This window comes from Punica granatum, chromosome 1 (genome assembly GCF_007655135.1).
Source record: "Punica granatum isolate Tunisia-2019 chromosome 1, ASM765513v2, whole genome shotgun sequence".
NCBI classification, from domain to species: domain Eukaryota; kingdom Viridiplantae; phylum Streptophyta; class Magnoliopsida; order Myrtales; family Lythraceae; genus Punica; species Punica granatum.
In genome coordinates this window covers 47,545,834-47,568,349 of record NC_045127.1, presented here as the reverse complement: position 1 = coordinate 47,568,349, position 22,516 = coordinate 47,545,834, and the positions used below count along the sequence as shown (strand labels likewise).

Here is a 22,516-nt window from a genome sequence, read left to right as displayed (position 1 = left end):
ATTTTGTTCATATCGTTCCCTAATGGCGTCACTATTTTCGGTAATTTCCAACTGCTTTTGGGAAGAGCTCTAAGACCATTAGTTTATCGATATATTGGTTTAGATTTCCATTTGATGTTCCTAATTAATCAGAATTACCAGTTATTTATCTCATCCCAAATCATGCAATTACTTATTCCGTTTTTATGTTTTCTTGTGCCGTGCTCGCTTGCTCTTGCACTCTAATTTAGTGAGATGGCTAGGCCAAGAGCCGGTAACTTCTTCCATCCAACTTACGACTTGTCTCTAAGCTTTCCAGATCTATGCTTGAATTTATCAAATATCATCCCGCTTCTTCTCTAGTAATACCGATGACAATGCCTCAGTTAGCTGATCATTAGATTAAAAGAATTCTTATGCTATGATTTCGGGAAAATGCCAACCCAAGAAATCTTTTGTTAGTCTAACGAGTCAGGTTTGTGTACTAGCTATTCTCTCGTAATTGTATAGACCATCAAACAAGTTAGATACGCCTTTGTCCATAAGGGGAAAAAAAAATTAGATTCGACTTATTTTCTTCTTCTTACTATGGCTATGGATAAGAGTTGTTCTTGGAATCTTTTACCAGAGATTCAACACCCAGTCATTTACCTTCACCAACTTTTGAGTCATTGAACCATTATAATCATGAGAGGAGCTAAGAACGTCATGGGAATGATAAAAAATAAACATTGTAAGAAATTTTTCCTGCCCACTAGCTGACATGCCGTTGCAGAATGATTTTTCCTTTTGATTTAGAAAGCATATGACTTAGCATTATTTGATGAAAAGACATTTCGAGCAATACTTTTTTACAGTCAAAGAAGTGCTCAAAGGTTAATTTCGTTATATATATATATATATGAAAATAATAGATGCTAGGTTCATTGTATAAGTTATATCGTACACCTTTTGATTTAATGTTGTTACTTGAGCAACACTTTTAGACATGTACATAAGCATAATGAATGTGATTGTATATGAAACGTTAAAATTTGTATATACAACGTTAAAACTTTTATCCCTGAGCACGGGTGCCAATGAAGTAGAGTTTTGTGCAAACATTTTGTAGAGTTGTTTGTCATACCAAGAATAATTAAATGATTGACTATTTCCTTTTCACTTCACTACAGAATGCTCAAATTCAAGAAGCTCCTACCACAGGGTTTGATAAAAATTTTAGTAGCCTCCTATCTCTCATTCAAGATTCCGTGGCAAGTTACACGGGGTATTTTACTTTTTTTTTTTGGGATGAACCTGTTAGAAATATTTATTATGGGCACAGATGGATAACTGGAGAAAAAGAGGGGAATGATACTGCATGAGGGAGAGAAAGAGAAGAAGAGAGGAAGATCTAACCGATTTCTCTGATTAGAGCACTGCGATCCATCTCCAAGAAGGTAGCTCCCACTCTTTCTTCCATCTTTTCTCTGATCAGGTAATCACACTCAACACTCTTTAAAAAAAAAAAAAACAGAGAGAGAATTTTGGCAAGTGTTCTTACCATTTGTCCTAAATGCCTTATATCTTTTATATGACATCTCATGAAGTTTCAAGGCAAAATTTTCGACGTGACATCAAGCATATACAAGTGAAGCACACAGGGACTTAATTGAAGACTTGGTTTGAATATGTTATATACATATCTGTCTGAATACTTGTCTTTCAACCTGCTTTTCCATCATGCCTTTCTTTCTATTGCTCACACCATTATGTCTCTATTTTCTGAATCTCTCTCATCTCTCTCTTTCTTTTGTTTTGTTCTTTTTCCCCATCTTTTTGTGCTTATTGGTCCCTTGAAAATTTCAGCTTGTAAAACATATATTAGTTATTCGATTCCCTATATCTTGTTAAAGTATCTTGTGATACTTTTGATTTGCATGTTTGTTGAGTCTGCTAAGAATACTTAGCAGTCACAATTCTAGAAAGTTTACTCAATACTTTTAGAACTTATATACCTGGTGGCATAGTCATTTATTATCCAAGTGAACTGCACATTCTACCTTTTTTTTTTCTAATTCTTCCTGACCATAAAAACTTATTTTAGTTTTTTTTAAGGCCATTATATTACACTTTCTTTATAACGCACGCTCGAAAATTCTATATTGAAAAGGTGCACTTAGAGATGATAAAGTTTCTTTAAACCTTGAATGTTATGTTGAAAACAATGTTGCTGACAAATGGCAATTGATTGTGCGCTTAGATGCTTTGAAGCTGACATTAAAGTATTTGAGGTAGTTGATGAGGGTCATGGCTGCTTTCTATGCTATAAATCTCCTTCCGGTGAAAAGTTTGTTGGTGACAAAGGCCATGCCCTGCAGCGGAAGTGGATAATTTAGTGTGAAGTATGCAACTGTGACTGAAGGTAAAGTTGAGGCTAAATATCACACTTTGGCCAAGTTATGCAATGGTTAATAGAGGGAAGAGAAACGTGAAGGAGAAGAATTCCAGAACAGGAAAATGAGAGAGGGGAAATTGTTTACCCCTTGTTTTTCGAGTTCATATGCTATTCAAAACTCATGTTAAAGAAGGCTAAATAAAGTGATGTTCCCTATCTGTTCTAACAAGCCAAGGAGAACATATTGCATCGCTATTTCGCCAAATATGCAAGGGTTTCTAAGAAAAAAAGGTCCTTAAAAGCTGCAACAATCACGCGTATGATTATCAAAGGATTTTCTAGGAGAGTTACTTCCATAATAAAGTTTGATGTTATATTTTGAATTCCTGCAGTTCCAGTTGATTCTGTAGCTTAGAGATTTTGTATGAATTTGTGTACTCATAACTCAAATGCTTGAGTTCTCTATTTTGGTGTTTTGCATCTTATATATTAGATTTAGGATCTCCATAACTTGGAACATTGCACTTTATATGCCTACCATTAGGATATATCATACTGTTACATTCTTCGTTCTAGAAAATTATACTTATGAAAATGCACACCACGTGCAACACACGTGGCTTTTCTACTAGTTCTTATAATATCAGTGAACATCTATTTAAAACAGATATTCATCGTTGTGAAAAAACTTCAATTAAATTACTTGTAATTCTTTCCACCGAAAAAAAAAATGTAATTCAAATAGATTACGTAAAGTCAAATATTGAAATGGAGATTGGGGCCAAGACCATTACCGAGTTCATCTTTCACTTTCCACGGGAAGACAATATTCTGATTCAAATCCTAGACGGAATCAGAACGCTGTTATTCCAAAAAAAGGCCAAAAACACAGAGGCCGTAAACTCCTTCTCGCTTTGCCTACTTATAGAGGGCCGGGTCAGACAACCTCGGAGTCAGGATTGCGATGAGAGCCACCTTCTTCTTCATTACTATCCCGAATTGCTCCGACAGATCCAACTTCTCCCCCTTGGGCAGCTCCCAATCGAAGGAGTGCAGGATGGTGGCCAGCGAGTACATCACCATCCTCTCGGCCATCGCGATTCCCGCGCAGATTCTTCTCCCGGACCCAAATGGGAGGTAATTGAAATGATTCCCGCTGTAGTCCACATTGCTATTCATAAACCTCTCAGGGTCGAACTCATCCGGGTTCTCCCAAATGGTTGGGTCGCGATGGATTGCCCACACATTGATGTAGACCATCGAGTCCTTCTGGATCCTGAAACCACTGATGAGAGTGTCCTCGCTCGGGCAGTGTGGGACCAGCACTGGGGCGGGCGGGTGAAGGCGGAGGGACTCTTTCATGACAGCATGGAGGTAGGGGAGCTTCATGATGTGAGACTCTTCCACTACGTTGTCCTTCCCGACCACTTTGTCGAGTTCCTGCTGGGCTTTCTGCAGAGTGTGTGGCTTGTTCAACATCTCGGCCATGATAAATTCTATCGTGTTGGAAGATGTCTCAGTTCCATTGAGAACCATGTCCTGTGACAGGACAAGTCAAATTATATATACTATTCTTAGTATAGATTTTATAATTTGGTTCATGATGAAAACATCAAATTTAAGGAGGGATGATAAGTACCATGAGCAAAGCTTTGATTTCGATCAGAGTCAGAGGAGTCTTGCCATCTTCCCCATCTTTCAGCTCCAGCAAGAACTCCAAGAAGTCCTTTTCCTTTTCCAGGCTTTGCTTGCTTTCCTCCACCGTGGTCTGTCCGCCCTCCTTCTCATTCCCCAGCCGCTGACTTAATACCGCTTCAAAAATTCGATCGAACTGCCCCGCCAAAACCTTAACACGCTTCTGGATCCCCTGTAGGTCGAACCATGCCAAACCTGGAAAGAAGTCCGATATATTGGGCATCCCCAGCAGCTCCATAAGCTCTCCTACCGCATTCTTGAATTCTGCACCCAGCGTATCCCGCTCGTCCCCCTTCATGGTTCCGGCCCACAGCATGCCTGTGATCACGTTGTACGCAGCGAGAAACATCTCCTCACCCACGTTCACCGGCAATCCACTGCGCTTGTACAAGTACTTGATGCTCTCACGGACCTCCCTCCTGCGGAGCCCGTACACGGAGTCGAGAGTCGTCCGGCTGAGCATCTTGAGGACGCAGATCTTCCTCAGCATCCTCCACTTTGGCCCATAGGAGGCCGTCACGATCTCCGACCCCCCGTAGGTAATTTCCCGGGCAGCAACGGGGACATTCCGGTTTGCAAATGTTAGGTCATGGTCCTTGAGCACTTCACGGGCGGTGGACGGGGACGAGATTATGATCCATACCTTTCTCCCGAGCGTGAGCTTCAGGATTGGGCCATAGGCTCGGGCCAGGTGTGCGAAGGAGGTGTGCAGCTCCTGATCCAGGAACGGGAGGTACCCGACAAACGGGAGGCCGAGTGGACCGGGCGGACTTCCCCTCTGGGGTTTGAGGTAATGGAAGCATGAATAGCAAACCAGAGCGAAGAGTGCCGACAGCGTAAGGAAGAGGGGTGAGAATGGTTCATCATCTTTTGGAGGGCTGATGCACCTTCCTCGTCCAAACAATGCTGAGAGAGCATTGAAAATGGAGGAGTTTGATTGGGAGGTGATGAGGGACATTTTCTGTTGGAAGAGATAGAGTCAACTCAAGAGAGTATATGGATCAGTCGGGAGATGATTATGGGATCATTATATAGAGATTAGATGAAGTGAAAAAAAACAAAAGTTCGAGATCCACTAGAAGTACTTCATATGTAGCTCGAGCTATCCGGTGATTAAATAGGGATGATTCTCTAGTAGTATGTTGGGTATATGTATACGTCATAATCTTATCGGTGAAAAAAGAAAAACTATATTTGGGACCAAAAATGAAATACATTATTTGCATTGTATTATATATTTGATCAGAAGTATCAAGATCGAGCTCTAGCCAAATCCAATGATGATGCCCGCAACCGCTCTCTAGCCTAGGGCTCAAGAGCACCGGGTTTGCTCAGCCTAGTCCGAGATTCACCTAGAGCTGAACCTAATCCCGGTAAGCCCTTGGTTGGGGTTGCTTTTTCCAATAAACGTTGGTTACCTTTCTTTATGTTATTTACCAGGGAAGGGGTGGGGGTGTAAATATAAATATTGCCATCCCAAAGTTTAAGCATTGGGTTGAGGGGCAAAATTTTATTTAATTGCAAAAGCTTATTGATAACATGGTTAGGAGACGACAAACACAGCCCCTTATGCATTGGGTTATGGGCCCCGATTTTGTTTGATTGTAAAACCTTATCTCGGTTCTTTCTTATAATGTTATCATGATTAAGGATTATTTAAAATTCTTTGCCCACACCAACAGTTGACTGAAGAGGCCATCGAGCGACGAGACATTATGACCCGGACTGCACCGAGAGAAGGAGCATCAAAACCTACGACCGGATCGGAGGATGACCGCCATGAAGAGACCATCACCTTGAGATTGATGATGAAGTCGATGGCGATACTCAGCACCCCACCTATCCGAAGAGTAGAAGGAGTAGGGAGAAGGGAAAAGGAGAAGGAGCCACCAGGACCAAAGAAAGCTGGCTGATAGAGGGAGACGCCAGCTTCCCGATCCCGGCAACGGTGTTGCCGGACGTGCCGGTGAAGGCGGCGGGTCTTAGGTTTTGCTGTGAGAGGGGAGGTGGGGAAGAGAGAGGGGAAGGAGTTGCATATAATATATATAGTCCAGAATATAATTATAAGAACCTTCAAGTACATCAATTTTATTGGTGGCCTCTGAAGAGATTCAGAGAGAGATCACAATACTTGCACAAAAAGAACTTAGAAAAGAGGTATAACTAGGTGTCGACAGTAGGGCATTCAACACACACACCCACACATATACGTTTTTGCAGGTAAAGATCAATGGAATCGACTAGTAGTAACGAGATAAATGATAATTAATCTGACAACAACTAGTGTAGTACACGATATAGCTGGATAGGAAATACGGGACCACTTGTTTTGGTTCATCCAGTTAGCTAGGCAATGAGCGGCTGTACTGGCTTCTAGAGCTTCAAACCCGACCCACGGAACTTCTCTTTGGTGATGCGGTCCAGCCTCTCAATCATCTCGGGAGTTAGATAGTTCACCCAGTCTCCCACTTCACCCTTTCTGAAGAACAACCTGTTCTCCTCCCCTGTCGGGAGCTTCCCGCTCCGGTTCACCTCCAGCTTGCTTAGATTATCGAAGCTGCAGAGCCTCAAGATCTCGTCAACCCCGCCATTGGCCTCCTCGTCTTCTGAGAAAGGGCAGCCCAAGAAACCAGCCAATCTCTTCAACTGCTCACTAGGTTTCTCCGTCATTTCCTCGTACTTTAGGAACAAGACCTTATGGGGCATCTCCAAGCTTGCCTTGTAGTAGCCCAGGACATGGTCCCAGTATGGCCCATTCGAGCTCACCCCTCTACAAAACTTGTCAAAGGTCTCCTCCAGTGTGTTTGTGCCCATTTCCTTGAGCCTCAACTTATTTGTGAAATGCCACAGAGAGACAAACGTGTCCTTCGGGTTCCTACACAGATAGACAAGCTTGCACTTGGAGTCCTTCACGGAATCCGGAAGTGAGACGTGGGACAGGTGGGTGGCAAACAGCCTTGGGGAGGTGAATGAGGAGAGGTCCGGATTCGGGTCCTCGACGTAGAGCCCGAGTTCCAAGGAAGGCACGAGGTCATGCGGATTTTTCTGGAGCAAGGGATGGTCTAGTTTCTTATGAGGTTCTAAATAGCGAGATCGGTTCAAGAGGGCAAAGAGGATGGCTTTAAGCCATGTGGTTCCGGACTTGGGGGTGGTCACTAAAAGGACGTCGGAGTCCTGGGCCTTAAATTGGAGTTGAGTATAGAGGACACCGTTCATGTGGCGGGTGCCGTACCAGAAGCCCTGAAACAGGTGGAGAAAGGTCGAGAGCCATCCCTTCTCGGATGGGAGAGAGCGAAGGAGTTCCCTACATTCATCGGTTAGGTTCTCATCTTGGAGATATTTGGGGAGGGGAGGCTCACTGGGGGCTGCCATGGTGAGGAAGAAGGAGAGAGAAGAAGTTGAAGCATGAAGAACGAAAGGATAGGGAGGAGAGGATATCATATAAATAGGAGAAAATATTTAATGAATATGACTCATCTAAAGTGAACGATTGGTGAAGATGTATATTAGTGACTAGTGGTGCATCTTGTGGAGTTTAGTACGGTCCATGTGAATTTTTTTAATAAGTGAATTGATAGTACCGTGGCTTTTTTTTTATTGGTGAATTTGAAAGTACCATGTGATCAAGCATGCTAACATCCGAATCTTAATTAGTTTATGCTTCTACTATACGTAGAACAGTTTCCTGTGGTTTCATTCTGCGTTTATGGACCTCAAGAAGCTGCTCTGTTGCTATTTATGAATATTTTACGGGCCAGGGAGGGACGTCAGCCGAGGCCATAGGACCTGAGAGCCCCCTGCTATACGGGGCCGCCATCCAATAGATTTGCTAATGGGCAACGGTACATGTCCGAGACCATAGGGGCTCCCTCTGAATTTAGGCTGAGATCCTTGCTTCTCTCTAGTGACTCCATGGATGTGAATGATTATCAGCTGCTCCTCAGATTACTCTTTTTTTTTTTTTTTGGGTATATCCCAGATTACTCATTTTAACATCTGCTACAGTTCAATCCTCCTATGTTTAATCTTTGGGCTGTTGTGTATCGGACATGACAACTCGTGGCCCATAAACTTGCGGAATGGTTTAGCTTTCCAAAATGTGCTGGGCCGGTCTCTGTCCTTGTTCTTCCCGTTCATCACTTCCATAGGGAATGGGATTGTAACTTCGTTTCTTGCAATACAAATATTTGACAGTTCAAATATTGGAATAAGCAAATTACACCGAGCACTAGATATATCAAAACTAGGAGTTATTGGAGCACGAGCTCATGGGCTCAGGTGTTCAAGGAAGCCCCGTCAAAAATAAATATGAAAAAGATTGCCGAGGTACAGTTAACCCGTCAACAGCTCCAACTAATCACAACCTCCAATTACCGACCCTAGGCCCTATGGTGGGACGTGATGGTGGCTTGAGATCTTGGGAAGCAGAGCAAGCCCAAGAGAGAGTGACAGCATTGGCTTGATGAAAGACAAAACAGAAATCCATCATTTGAATCCTGCGAGTTGCGTGTTGTGGATGTTCCGGAAAGTGAATTCATTATGTGCCAGTCCAGCTCTGGCTTTTAGATTTTTCACCAATTTGTTTCTCATCAAACTTGGCTCTCAATTTCAGAAGGCCCTTTTTTTGGGGTAATCTTTAGGACTGTTTCATGTACTGCTGGTGGTGCAGCAGAGCTGGCAGACCTCTCTCAACTTCACATGCAATGGATGATCATGAACTGAGCACATTTCATTTAAAGCATGTTTGAAAACACATCCCAGCAGCAATATAGAGACTCCATGGCCTACGAGCCCATTTTGATTTGGCCTGCATGCCTCTCTCTTTGCTTTAGTGGCCCAAGCTGAGTGCTATTCGGTTTTTTTTTTTTCCTGTTGAAGTTGTCATTTGGTTTTTTGAGTGTTAATAAAGAGCAGCGCTTACGGACCGAAAAAACATAGAGTGATAGAGACCCTTGATCAAATTAAAAAGCAAATTAAAGTGAATTGTGCTTCCATGGCAGTCTTCATTTTCAAGCGTATTGGCCTCTCTGTATGAACATTAACAGTTCTCTTCAATCTGTGTATAATGTTCTGCAGAATCCACGAATATAAAATGCTCTATGACGGGATGGAATTTTCAGGCTTTTTCACTTGATCATTTCCTAATTCTGATTGAACAGTTGTACAAATTCATCGAACTTATTAAATTTGGCATGCGAATTGAAAGGTTTTACCTACAAGATAAAATATATGATATCATAAGGTTGCATTTTTTATCTTCGATTTAAGGTTTTTGCTATGGGTTTTTGACAACCCGAAAGGTTTAAATACGAACGTTGCAAAATGAAAGAGATCAATACCACTAATTACAATTTGATTCAATAACATCACAGATTACAAAAGCCGAAAGAGCCATTGACCAACCGGATACATAAACAAAGCGCAGATCCATTCCAGGGGCAAGAGAGATCTTATAACCAAAGAAACTGCAGAACAGATGACTAGTCCGGAGTATTGCTCGGTCTATTTGTTTTAGGAATAACTGGCTTCACTCACTTCTAGAGCTTTAAGCCTGAGCTGCCTAGTTTCTCTTCAGTGATGTGGTCGAGCCGTTTGATCATCTCAGGAGTCAGATAGTTCACCCAGCCTCCTACTTCGCCCTTTCTGAAGAAAAACTGGTTCTCCATCCCCGTCCAGAGCTTCCCCGTCTGATTCAAAAATTATTATTGTGAAGCATAATTATTAGTGAGGTATAACTATAAATCTAGCAAGTTGACTTTAATAACTTCAATCATGCAAAGCACGGATTGGCGAGGTACAGGAAACCCCATCAAAAGCTCTACCTAATCACAACCTCCGATTACCGACGCCAGGCCCTACGGTGGGATGTGACGATGAATCGAGACATTGGGAAGCAGAGCAAGCCAAAGAGTGACTAATTGCGTTGGCTTGATGACAGACAAAGCGGATGTTCCAGAAAGTGACTTCATTAAGTACCAGTCCAGCTCTGGCTCTTAGGTTTTTCACCACTTTGTTTGCATCAAACTTGATATTCAACTTAAGAAGGCCCTTTGTTTCTGGAAATCTGTAGGACTATATCATGTACTGCTGGCAGTGCAGCAGAGGAGGCAGACCTCTCGCTCAAAGCAATCTTCACATGCAATGGATGATCATGAACTGAACACATCCCATCTATATAGCACGTTTTGAAACGCATACCAGCAGCAATATAGAGACTCGAGATCAAAGTAGAAACAAAATGGAATTCTGCTTCCGTGTCAATCTACATTTTCAAGCGTATTGGCCTCTGTGTATGGATATTAACATTTTTATTCAATTTGTATAATGTTCTGCAGAATCCGTGAATATAACATGCTATACAGCAGGATCAATGGAATTCTCATGCTTTTTCACTGGATCAATTTCTAATTTTGATTGGAAACTTGTACAAATTCATGGAACTGATAGAATTTGGCATGCGAAATGAAAGTTTTTACCTACAAGAATAAAAATATATGATATCGAGAAGTTGAAAAAAAATTTAACTTCTATTTAAGGTTTTGTTACAAGCTTTCGACAACTGAAAAGGCGTGATGATGGAGATCAATACCACAATTTACAATTTGGTTCAAAAATATCACAGATTACAAAAGCCGAAGGAGCCATTGACCAACTGGATACATAAACAAAACGCTGATCCATTCCAGGGGCGAGAGAGACCTTATAACCAAAGAAACTAGTACAGAACAGATTAAAAATTTCGGGAAAATTCATTTGTTTTGGGAATAACCGGCTATCAACTCACTTCCAGAGCTTTAAGCCCGACCAGCCTATCTTCTCTTCAGTGATGCGGTTGAGCCGCTAGATCATCTCTGGAGTTAAATAGTTCACCCAGTCTCCCACTTCGCCCTTTCTGAAGAAAAACTTGTTCTCAAACCCTAGCTCGAGCTTCCCAGTCTGATTCACCTCCAGCTTGCTCAGATTATCGAAGCTGCAGAGCCTTAAGATCTCATCCACCCTGCCATTGGCCTCCTCGTCCTCGGATAAAGGACAGCCCTAGAAACCAGCCAATCTCTTCAAATGCTCACTGGGTTTGTCCTTCATTTCCTCGTACTTTAGAAACAAGACCCTATGGGGCATCTCCAAGCTAGCCTTATAGTAATCCAGGACATGGTCCCAGTATGGTCCGTAAATGCTCACACCTTTTCAAAACATGTCAAAGGCCCCCTCAATTGCCCGTATGCCCATTTCAGTTTCATTGTGCGTCAACTTATTTAAGAAGTGCCATAGAGAGACAAACGTATCCCTTGGGTTCCTACACAGATACACAAGCTTGCACTTGGAGTCCTTCACGGACTCCGGAAGTGACCCGAGCAGTATGTGGGTGGCAAACAGCCTTGGGGAGTTGAAAGAGGAGAGGTCCGGATAAGGGTCCTTGGACGTGTAGATGTCGATTTCCAAAAAGGGTACGAGTTTGTGAGGATTTTTGTGGAGCGAGGGGTATCTAGTTTTCTGTTGACCGGTTCAGAATAGCAGGATCGGTTTAGGAGGGCAAAGACAATGGCCTTAAGCCATGTGGTACCGGACTTGGGGGTGGTCAAAAGGAGGATATCAGAGTCCAGGGACCTAAAGTGGCGTTGAGTCAAGAGGGTGCCGTTCATTTGGAGGGCCCCGGACCAGAAGCCCTGGTAGAGGTAGTAGAGGGCTGCTCGATCTCAAGACCCATCCCTTCTCGGATGGGAGGGACCCCATGAGTTCTCTGCATTCATCTGTTAGCATCAGGTCGTCAGGCTGAAGATTTTTGGGGAGAGGAGAGCCCTCAGTTGTTGACATTGTATGGTGCAATCAGGAGGAGATAGAGGTTATTAGAAGTTGGAAGTTAATTAGAGGGATATACAAGTAGGTAGTAAAGGTAGACAGAGTCTGAAGTAATGTGATTTATTCAATAATAAATCAAATTAGGTATAACTACGATTCTAACAAGTTGACTCTTCTTTTTTTTTCGGTGCAAACTAACAAGTTGACTCTAATAAATAACTTCAATCATGTGAAGCCATGTGTTATTGGGCGCAGTGGGAATTCTATAATTGACCCCACTTTACAAATAAGGTATTGACAATAACTAGTTGAATACATGTGCATTGCACGGAACCGTACAAATAATCTCTTAATTATTTTTGTCAGAAAAAATGTTATAAATATATACACAGATTAAAATATCATTAAAAAAATTAAGATATATGTGAAAAGAATAGAATTGAATCAAAATATTTGAGCAAATATATCAATAAAAAAATAAAAAATTATCGTACAAATTGTGAAAATATGAATTGAATGAAAATATGTGAGCAAATATTGTGCGGACCCGAATTTAATCTCGTCAGGGTTTGCATGCGCGCGACCGATCGTACGGCTTGGGAGTGTCCACCTTCCCGAGGACGCGTGACGGACACGCGTGAGAAGGAGTCGCCACCTACCATTTTGCGACCCGAAGATCAAGGGTCGGTAAGTTACCCGGGTCTAGGGGTACAGGGTACACCTAATTACTAAGGCATATGGTCTACGAAACCTGAGGTTTCGAATTCGGGGGTTCTATTAGGTGTGGGCCTATATCCCGCGCGCCCTATCGGTACTCTACCTTGTCTAGGCTTGATATTTTTAGTTTAATTACCGCTTAATTAGGTTTCACTCATCTTATCCGTTTTGACACCGTAAATTCGAAGAAAACAGTCGATTCGAACTAAGAACCCGAGAGAGGAGTAGGCCCGTACATCGAGGAACCAATTCACTATCCTCACGCAATGGTTCATTGGACCGTGATGGTCGACGTCCCTCGCGAACTGAAACCGCAAAGTATTGGGTTTACTCATCCCTAGGTAGGTAAATTGACTCGATCGATTTAGTACTCGAACTATTCACTTTCCGATCGGGATTCTTACACGAATAAATGTACATAATAAATCCTTACACTATTCTCTCAAATAAATAAAAATACAAATTACAATGACTGAATCCCGATCGGTTCGCGCTTGGTCATTATTTCACTCGTGCTCACCATGTAGTTTGGAAAAGACTGAAAATTAAATTAAGATGCATGCTCGGTGTATGGGGGCATTGGACCCCATGATCAATGGTTAGGGGGCGTTGGATCTCGTATGAATCGTATCCTAAAGGATCGGGCTCAACCAGCAAGGAAATAGAGAAAAACAGACAAAAACATATGAATACAGACAAATTATGTTTTAAATGCCGTGTTTACTTGATTTATCAAGTTATGTACCGGAGTTGTTTGGCAAGCAAATGCCTACCCTAAAGAGACAAGCGGGATGATGGAGATGGTATGTAGCACTCGGCAGTGTTTTAGCGGACTCGACAGACATGATGTCTATAGTCAAGTTTCAAATATGTGGGTTATTTTTAACTTGTTTTGTAATATGACAATACAGCTCTTGCAGGTTATTACAGAACATGAATTTTGCCCGAAGATCCAAGAACCTAATGTCTAACCCACTATTGTCCATTCTTGTCTTAAGCCAAGTGCACAATTAATCCGGTGTTTGTATTTTGAGCCAGAATATCCAATCTAACTACTCAAGACTATGCTAGGATAATAGAAACTCATTGGTCGAATAGGGAGGGCTATGCAGATAAACTTGCACCTGGACAAGTAGCCCGTTCTTACCCTAGTACCGTAATGTTTCTCTTATTCTAACCCTTGGAGTGTCGCTAATCTGCAAATAGACGTTTTTGTCCTTGTAGTGAAAATTGTTTTCAGAAAAGAGAGACTAAGCGATGCAGGCCACCTCGGCCTATAACTGGCGCCAACCAATTCCCTGGGTCTTCCAGGGTTATGCAAAAACCCTGAAAGAGCCAAAGAAGCAATCAATCTATCCGAAAGTGATCTAAGAAGAACTTCCACACCTCGACTTGAGTTACTTGAAATCATGTGAGACCTCGAGTCAGGACGCGCAAGTCCTTCCTAGACGTCCATTCCACATCGACCGCGTGTCTCGGTTTTTTGTAAAATTTGTGAGTTTTAAGAAATGCACCAACGCATGTTTGTAACCTATCGACATATGTTACCGGTTAATTACCAATTCGTGCAAAGTTATTAGGGCCAAATGAGTTAACTAATCGCATGAACGTCCCAATTACCCATTGGTGGAATTACATTAATTAAAATTTGCCAAATGCTTTAGATCTGCGGGTTTTATGCCGTCGAGCTGACCATTGATGGACCGTTCGATACGAGCCCTAATTCCCAACCGTCTTGAAATTTTTTAAAAAAAATTGATTTTTAGGCCGAGTTTACATAACCAAACCGATTCGTGTGAGATTTCAATTAAAACGACAAAGAACGCGTCCATACACGGATCAAGAGCATACGATCACATCAAACACGATAAACATACATATTTTACATAGTCGGTGCCGCCATGATCATGAGACATGCATTCAAGCATACACAGACATAATATTGACGGAATCGATAAAACGACGCCGACTCATGGAAGTGGAGAAACATACAAACACGTATTTCCACTTTATGTACGTGTAATAAACGAGACAAGAACTTATTAAACGAGAACATGCGTATTGTCAATCGAGAACCCAAATAGGACGGGTTGGAAGTCCTTATTATTTGATTTTTTTTCTAAACAAAATTGTCCAAGGACTGAATTGAATAATTTTAAAAGAACTGAAACCGATTTGAAAATTCGGCTAAACTTTGGGTATTGATTTGGAACATCTCAAAAAGTCAGGGATTGCTTTGAAAATGTCAAATTCGATCGGGGACCATTCTGGATTTGTTAAGAACATCAAAGACTGAACTGAAAATGGTGAAAAGCTCTCTGGACTGATCCCAAAAGGTGAAAAGAGTCGCAGGGACTGAACTGAAATAGATAGAAAAGTTCTCTAGACTGATTTGAATCGCCTGAAAAGTTTAGTGGTTGAACTGGAAATGCTGAAAATGGCCCAAGACTTGGTTGAAACAAATTTGAAAGTTTAGGGCTGATAAAAAAATGAAAACAGCGGCAGGGACTGAACTGAAACAGTTAGAAAAGTTCAGTAGTCGAACTGGAAATGCTGAAAATGGCCCAGGACTTGATTGAAACAAATTTAAAAGTTTAGGGCTGATAGAAAAAAATGAAAACAGCTGCAGGGACTGAACTGAAACAGTTAGAAAAGTTTTCTGGACTGATTTGAATCGCCTGAAAAGTTCAGTGGTTGGACTGTAGCTGAGTGTGTCCGTGAGCTGGGGGGCAAACATGAGCTGAGTGGGAAAAACGTGAGCTGAGGGGAAATTATTATTATTATTATTTTTTGGCGTGAAGAGAAACTGGTCCTCATCTTCACGGTTGCAGGGAAATTGTAGAACTCAGCAGTTGCAGGGAATGGGCTGAGCAAACTTGGGGAGCTGCCGAGAAGAACAAAAAAGATAAGGGGAGCCAGCTGGAATGATGGACTGGTCGATGATGGTGAAGCAGCAGGTTGCAGGGAATGGGTTTTTTTCGTGCTCAGGAACCTGCAGATTGCAGGGAAGCTGGAGAAGCGGGAAGGAAAAAAAAGAAAAAGAAAGGAAAAGGGAGAGGAAGAACAGAAGGAGTCCGGGGGAAAATGAAGGAAAAAAAGGTTGATGGTGATTGAAACGTCAAGATCGGGATTGCAGTGGGGCTGGTCGCAGGACATGGGCTTGCAACAGGGAAGCAGAGGATGGATGTTGTCAGCTGCCTTCTGTCGTCAAGGAAGAAGAAGAAGAAAGGAAAGCAAATGAAAAAGAAAAAGAAAAAAAAGAAAACATGAAATGAAGACTTGGTCAACTAACAGGGCAATGGGGTGGCCGACCCCTCCGCCATTTGTACTTTTATTTATTTATTTATTTATTTATTCTTTAATTTAAAATTCAAATTTTCATACTGGCGTCCTTCGTGCGAAATTCAATTTCTCAAAATCCGTCTACAATTTCGAAATGAGAACTTTGCAATTGAGAAATTCAAAAATAATCAGCTCCATGAGAATTCCAATTCGCAACGACGGAGATCGAATATCGATGAAAATCGATATCAACCCTCTAATGCGCTTCGATTTTAATTTGCATGGTTATTGTCGAAATTCAATCATTTCAATCGGATATCAGAAAAATATTTCAAGAGTGCCGTTGCGTTCAGAAAAATTCGAGAATCGACATTATACAGAGAAATATTTTTCGGTCCTGAATGTCATTCCAAATTTGAAAGTCGAAGTTAACGCGCGTAAAGCCTAAAATTCTCATCTTTTCAATCAGACGTCCAAAAAATGATCCAGGACTACCATTGCATTCAGAAAAATTCAGGGATCAATTTTATGCAGAGAAATGTTTTTTAGTCCCCGATATAATTCTGAATTCTAAAAGACGAAAATTGATGCATGTAAAACCTGAGAACGTCCCGCAGAGTATTTTCTAAAAAATGTAAATTTTGAAATTAACTTAAGGAAATGCCCCGATTTCAAAGGCTGTGAATGCCCAAGCAATTAGTCAAAAATACTTCCCTCTGATGGATAACAGAAATGACAATTTTGCCCTCCTCTGGAGCCGGTGAACCAAAATGAGATGCTGACAAATATGTCAACCATAGAAAATAATAATTTCTCCAACAAAAAAAAATCTTAATAAAGTAAGCGAAGCGAAAACCTGATGAATCCTTTTTGAAACAATCAAATCGACATAGACTGGTCGGTATTGGTAGTAGATGAGCATGCAACACAATATACATATAAAGTCTGTAAGGACACCAATACGTCTTTGCAAACGAAAATATAATGATAAAAATTTCTAGTAAGGCGTCTATATATATATATAGATAGCTCCAATATATAATGTAACTTTGTACAATATATATCTTCAACTATATATGTATACGTTCCTATAATATATCAAACAACTATAAATATTATATATAGCTGCCAAAATGAAAACTACAATACACATTTCATCATATCAAAATATATATGTATTCCTATAATGTAAGATTGTGTATTATCTTTAGATTCTATTATATATTTCATATATATCAAATATATATAAGAAAGGCGGCTGGCCAGTTATGTATACCATCAAAAGGATGTTATTAATATGTTTGTGGTTGTTGTTTTGTTGTTCCATTTCTATAAATTTAAAAAATTACTTTCATTGCCTTTCTGATAAGGCTAATAATGAAATATTCTTTTCTTTTAATAAGAAAGGTGGTAATTTGGCCAGTTATATATACTATCAAAAGAATGTTAATAAAATAATTTGGTTGAGTTTTGTTGTTCCATTATATCAAAAGTATATATTATTTCTACAATGTAATTTTGTATGTTATCATAAGCTATCAATACATGGATTCCACTATATATTTCATTGAATATCAAATATTTCACTATATATAATATTTACGTAATTAAAACAACGATGTGACTTAGCGAGATTGATCAACGTGCCTTCGCAAGAGACTGTAATTTGATGACGCGGCTTCTCACGTTTCAAATTTAGGAGGTGGTTACACGAAATACGAACGAATCGTTTGCTTATATATATATATTGATAACATATATAATCTACATATATTTTCATACAATTTAAATAGCATCTATGTATGCATATATATGCAAACTACATATATATAATAATTATATATATGCCAACGGCATATATAACTTATATACTATATATATATGTGCAAACATCACATGTAAAGATGGCATATAAAGTCTATAAACGGTATATATATATATATATATATATGAAAACGTCACATATAAAGATTATATATATAATCTTGCAATGCAAATATATACATGTAATTCTATTGAGTTATATTCATATAATCTATATATTTTATTGCATAATTTATGATAAAATAATATAAAAGTTTCCTTAATTCATAAGTGACAACGTGGCAAAACAAGAGAGTTACGTTTTTTTATTTATGATGATGTGACAGTGTGAGAATTCGATTCGTGTTTTGTTTTAATATATATATATATATATATATATTACATATTCGTTCTTAATTTTCTTTTATTCACTCTATTCAAGGCTTTGAGCCTTCCTTCTTCTACTAAAATAATTACGGATTCAAATGAGAAAATGATGATTAATTAGGTAATTACTCAAAAAAGTATATTAACAATATTGATGATAGAGTGTACGTAAAGATCTCGAAATCTTAATATTAAAGATTTGAAGATGCTTTGATTAGCTTAGTTTTTAATTTCAATAATACTTCAAAATATTAATTCATTGTCTTGATTTTTGTTATTTTATATGCTAGTATGAAATTAAATATTATGTAATAATGCATTATAAAAGTCAAATAAAAGATTGTACGTTTGCACCCATTGACTCTTAGGTCCTGGATCGGCCGCGGTCTACGATTATGCTTTCTCTTAATGTATCCTTGGAAATGAGAAGATCTTAAATAGTGATACATCCTTTTCATCCTTAATAACGATCAGATCATATAATGCAAAATATAGCTGGAAATGTTTTGAGATAGCATTGTGGCTTCATTTTTTTTTTTTCTGTTGATAACATACCTAGTTAAATGCAAAAAGAAATGAGACATATTATTGATGAGAATTAAACCTAAATCTTTTTTTATTACAGATAAAGCACCGGTCTACTTTCTTTAAAAAAATTAATATGCAGGGATACTTCACCAAGGTGTCGTCTTCATGTGATTGCACCAATCCTTGTGATTAAGACATGTGATATCTAGTAGATGAAAAAATTCAATTGCCAAAGGCACTTCAAAATGCAAATAACTTTGGGAAATTGTCTTTTAACAAAGTAATTTATAAAGTAATTTACTTGCAACCAAAGTAAATTATCTAAAAAAATAAGTAAATTACTTGAGGTTAGATAATTTACTTTTTATAATACAAACAAGTTACTTGCATGATTGATAAACACATAAGTGAATGACCAATGTATTGTAGACTACAATAAATACATCAGAGTAGTCGTTGCCACCAGCGCATTCCATGATTTCCAGCTCCTTATAAGTTCATCATTCTGCCCTAAAAACTAGAGATGGTACATTCTGTTATGCTTTTTCTTTATATTTTATATTTGCGTTTACATTGTACTTGCTCAATAGTACTTTATTACATATATATATATATATATATTGATATATACTCTCTTTTTATCTCTGTCATTGGTCAGTTTGTATAACAAGTATTCTTAATTCCCAATCGATCTTTTTTTTTTTTAATCTCTGCTGTGCTTTTGCCTTGCTCTCTCCTAGAATTGGAATGGTAGTGACTGTTATGCTTTTGCTATTGTCTGCACAGTAACCAATCCATTTCCGTATTTGTTGCTCTTACTATAAGACCTGTTCGAACATCTTCTTAAAGATGCACTTCCAAAGTGCGGGCCACCTTCCAGGTGCTTCCTCATAATTTCGCATCAAAATCCACCACATTGAACTGTTTTTGAGTGTGCCATTTGTAAGCTTGACTTGATTAATTTATTGAATGCATCATTTGTTTCAACTATACCAATTATCTAATGATATTGCCTTGAGACGTTCTACACATATTACACTTATAGCTTCATATCTTTCCCTATGTGATTTCGCATGAGCTCGATGTCTTACACATCGAGTTTTAGTCTCGACTTGTCTATATCTTAACTATCCTCCTTTGCCACAAGGACATTATGTCGTTTTGTTGTTGATATCATGTTTCTGTTAAATGGAGGCCCTGACTCATATTTCCTGGAGATGACATTGAGCTTTGGTTGTCTGATATGTCTTCTTATTGACTTTAGAACCCCGAGTCTTAGAATGTCTATTCTGCAAGGGTTGACACCTCCCATTATGCAACCCATAATCTTATGTTTATGAAAGCCTTATACAAATTCAATTTTTTGTCATATATGATCTATACGATTAGGAAGGAGTTCACAATGTCTCTTCCTTTTTAAGTCGCTGTATGCTATTCTTGGTTAGTAATTTTATGACTATGTATCCATACTGCACTTATTCTTGAACTTACTTTTCTTCTTTAATCTGACATCAAATTCTACTCTTTTACATCTTTATTTCTTTCAGTTGACTACATTTGCTTTTTCATCTGTTTAATTATTTTATGAGGCAAAAAAAACAGAGAGAGAGACTTGGGAAAATACTCCTATGTATCCTAATGTTCTCTCATTTTCTTAGTTTTATCCTAACTTGAAATTTTTTTTTGAGGCATCGTAACGTTACTAGTTTGATGTCACCATTTATCCCCCGGGGGATAGATTTGAAATCAAAATAGTAACGTTAAGTTACCTCAGGAAAAAAATTGACCCTAAAAATTCACGTAGTTTACTTTTTTTTCCCCTCATCTACCAAAATATCAATAACTTTTCCCTCATTTACCAAAATATCAATAACTTCAAAAAAACCACATAGTTTGCTTACATTCTCTCATCTACCAAAATATGGTTTCTTTCAATAATCACATCTACCAAAATATGACTTCTTTAAATGATTATACGTTTGACTTAGAGACTTGTATATATGTATTTTGATTTGAATTTTAAAAGAATTTTTAAAAGAAAAGAAGTGTAGAACAGTTAAAAGTTTATCATTGGCAAATCAAAAGAATATTCACATTTGTTATCGTATTAAATAATATAGGAACTTAAACATGTTATACTACAAAGACAATAAACATGCCAAAATAACCATTCAAATAGAATTTGTGCACACCAACATCTATAAAATCTTAGCATTCTTATTTAGTATGGTTAAACTTGTTGGACAATGGGGCCAATTACTTTAACATGGTTCTACTTATTTTGGCATGGTTCATGTAGATATAGATTTATGGGACCAATTGTTATTAAATTTTGATAATGCAGATATAATCAAAATGATGAAGATAAAAATTCATCATATCTGCATTGTCAAAATTCAACGCCTAATCTACAAACACAAAATTGAAAAATTGAAAAATTCTAAAAAAAGTTTAAGCGCGAGAAAAAAATAAAAGTTGAAGAACTCACATCCAAAAATCTAACTGTGGATGTACTTAAAATTAAACTACGTGCATGCGAGAAAATAACAACCGGTCCCAAATATCTATATCTATATGTTTTAAAAATAAATCTAAAATTCAGTTTTCTAAAAAATTAAAAAAATCAAGAAAATAACGATTAGTTCCACAAATATATGCGTATTTGTTTTTAAAATTTAAAATTTAAAATAAAAAATGTTAACTACTGAGTTTTTTTTTTAATGAAATATGCAGAATCCGAATTCGTTAATGGATTCAGCTGCATATTAACAAGTTTATTTGATCACTATAGTCACTTGGTATGCGAGGGACTTACGATCTGGATGATTTGAACTCAGATGGACTGATGTCGTTGAAGATGAGCTTGGCTGCCACCGGTGTATGATAGCCCGAGTTGTTGAAGACGAACTTACCACCACGGGGTCAATTGCTTGAGTCGTTGAGGATGAAGATCTTGCTGCCACGAACAAGTGTTGGCTCGAACCGTTGAGGCCAAGTTCCTAACCGCTGTGATACCGAATTAGTATTGATCACTATGTTTAACTAAAGTATATATTACAGATTGATGATCAAGATCAATAAAGTAATATAATACAATGTGATCAATTATGTTATGTCTAGGATCAATTCAACTTAATTATATTTCCATTCAGCTGATATCATTGCATGTTATGAGCAATTGGTTATAAGTTAAACAAGTCTTGCTTGCGACTGGACAGACGGATTTGCATCGTTATTCCAAGTAGATATCGGTTTCTAGTTAATATATATATATATATATGAAAAATATTGAATGCATGATCTTATTAATTTGGAGAGAATCAAATCATCTGTCATTAACTTAGACTCGATGAACAAGAAGATTCCATTTTATTAATTAGGATCTGGGTTAGACTGATTTTCTTATTCTTTGATGTCTGATGGAACTTAGACATGAATATTCAAATAGTAGTAACCTGCCCAATCGGGATAAACTTAAGTGAGAAAATTAGATCGTGAGAAAGTTAAGGGGGACAATATTGAGCATAAAATTGACATCACCAGGAGAAATTTATTTGATAAAAGCAAAATGCTAAAATACATTAGAATATTATTGGGAATGATTAATAGCTTTTGTGATGCGGCAGAAGACCTGATAAGTCGGTACTTGAAAAAAGAAATAGGTTATGACGGCCCTATTTTGAAGGAAATGGCATCCGGAGCAAAACTCACGGCTTTCGTGATTTTTTAATATTTAAGGCAAATTCCATCGTTTAAGGCCTCAAACAGGCAATTTATGTTAATTAGGGTGTTTTTGTAATTTTTGGAAAGTTTAGTTCTTTTTATGCAATTTAGGTTTTTTAATACCCTATTTAAGCTTTCTGTAAGCCCTAGGGCAGAGAGAGTCGTCTTTTCAGATTATCAATAAAATTCAGAACTTTCGTGCTTTGTCTAATCTCGGATCGATTCGAG

At 38.6% G+C, this 22,516-nt stretch overlaps 2 protein-coding genes and 1 pseudogene across 3 annotated transcripts; all 3 read right to left on the bottom strand.

Annotated features, from left to right (window-relative positions):
• Window positions 1–2,137: 2,137 nt before the first annotated feature.
• Window positions 2,138–5,234, bottom strand: LOC116195807 (flavonoid 3'-monooxygenase CYP75B137-like). Of its 2 annotated transcripts, XR_004154702.1 has the most exons (3): window positions 3,996–5,234; window positions 3,151–3,895; window positions 2,138–2,333 (listed from the first exon to the last, which is right to left on the bottom strand). XR_004154702.1 is itself a non-coding variant. In XM_031525171.1 (2 exons), the coding sequence occupies exons 1-2, from the start codon at window positions 5,007–5,009 to the stop codon at window positions 3,275–3,277; spliced, it is 1,635 nt and encodes a 544-aa protein (XP_031381031.1). In that variant the 5' UTR covers window positions 5,010–5,234; the 3' UTR covers window positions 3,081–3,274. The 2 variants fall into 2 exon arrangements, 1 of the variants encoding a protein (XP_031381031.1); XM_031525171.1 differs by lacking the exon at window positions 2,138–2,333 and having other exon boundaries at window positions 3,081–3,895.
• Window positions 5,235–6,097: 863 nt separating this feature from the next.
• LOC116196809 (cytosolic sulfotransferase 12-like) lies at window positions 6,098–7,634 on the bottom strand. The gene has a single exon (XM_031526716.1). The coding sequence runs from the start codon at window positions 7,490–7,492 to the stop codon at window positions 6,425–6,427; it is 1,068 nt and encodes a 355-aa protein (XP_031382576.1). The 5' UTR covers window positions 7,493–7,634; the 3' UTR covers window positions 6,098–6,424.
• A 2,926-nt stretch (window positions 7,635–10,560) lies between these two features.
• On the bottom strand, window positions 10,561–11,885 carry LOC116192220 (annotated as a pseudogene).
• Window positions 11,886–22,516: the final 10,631 nt, after the last annotated feature.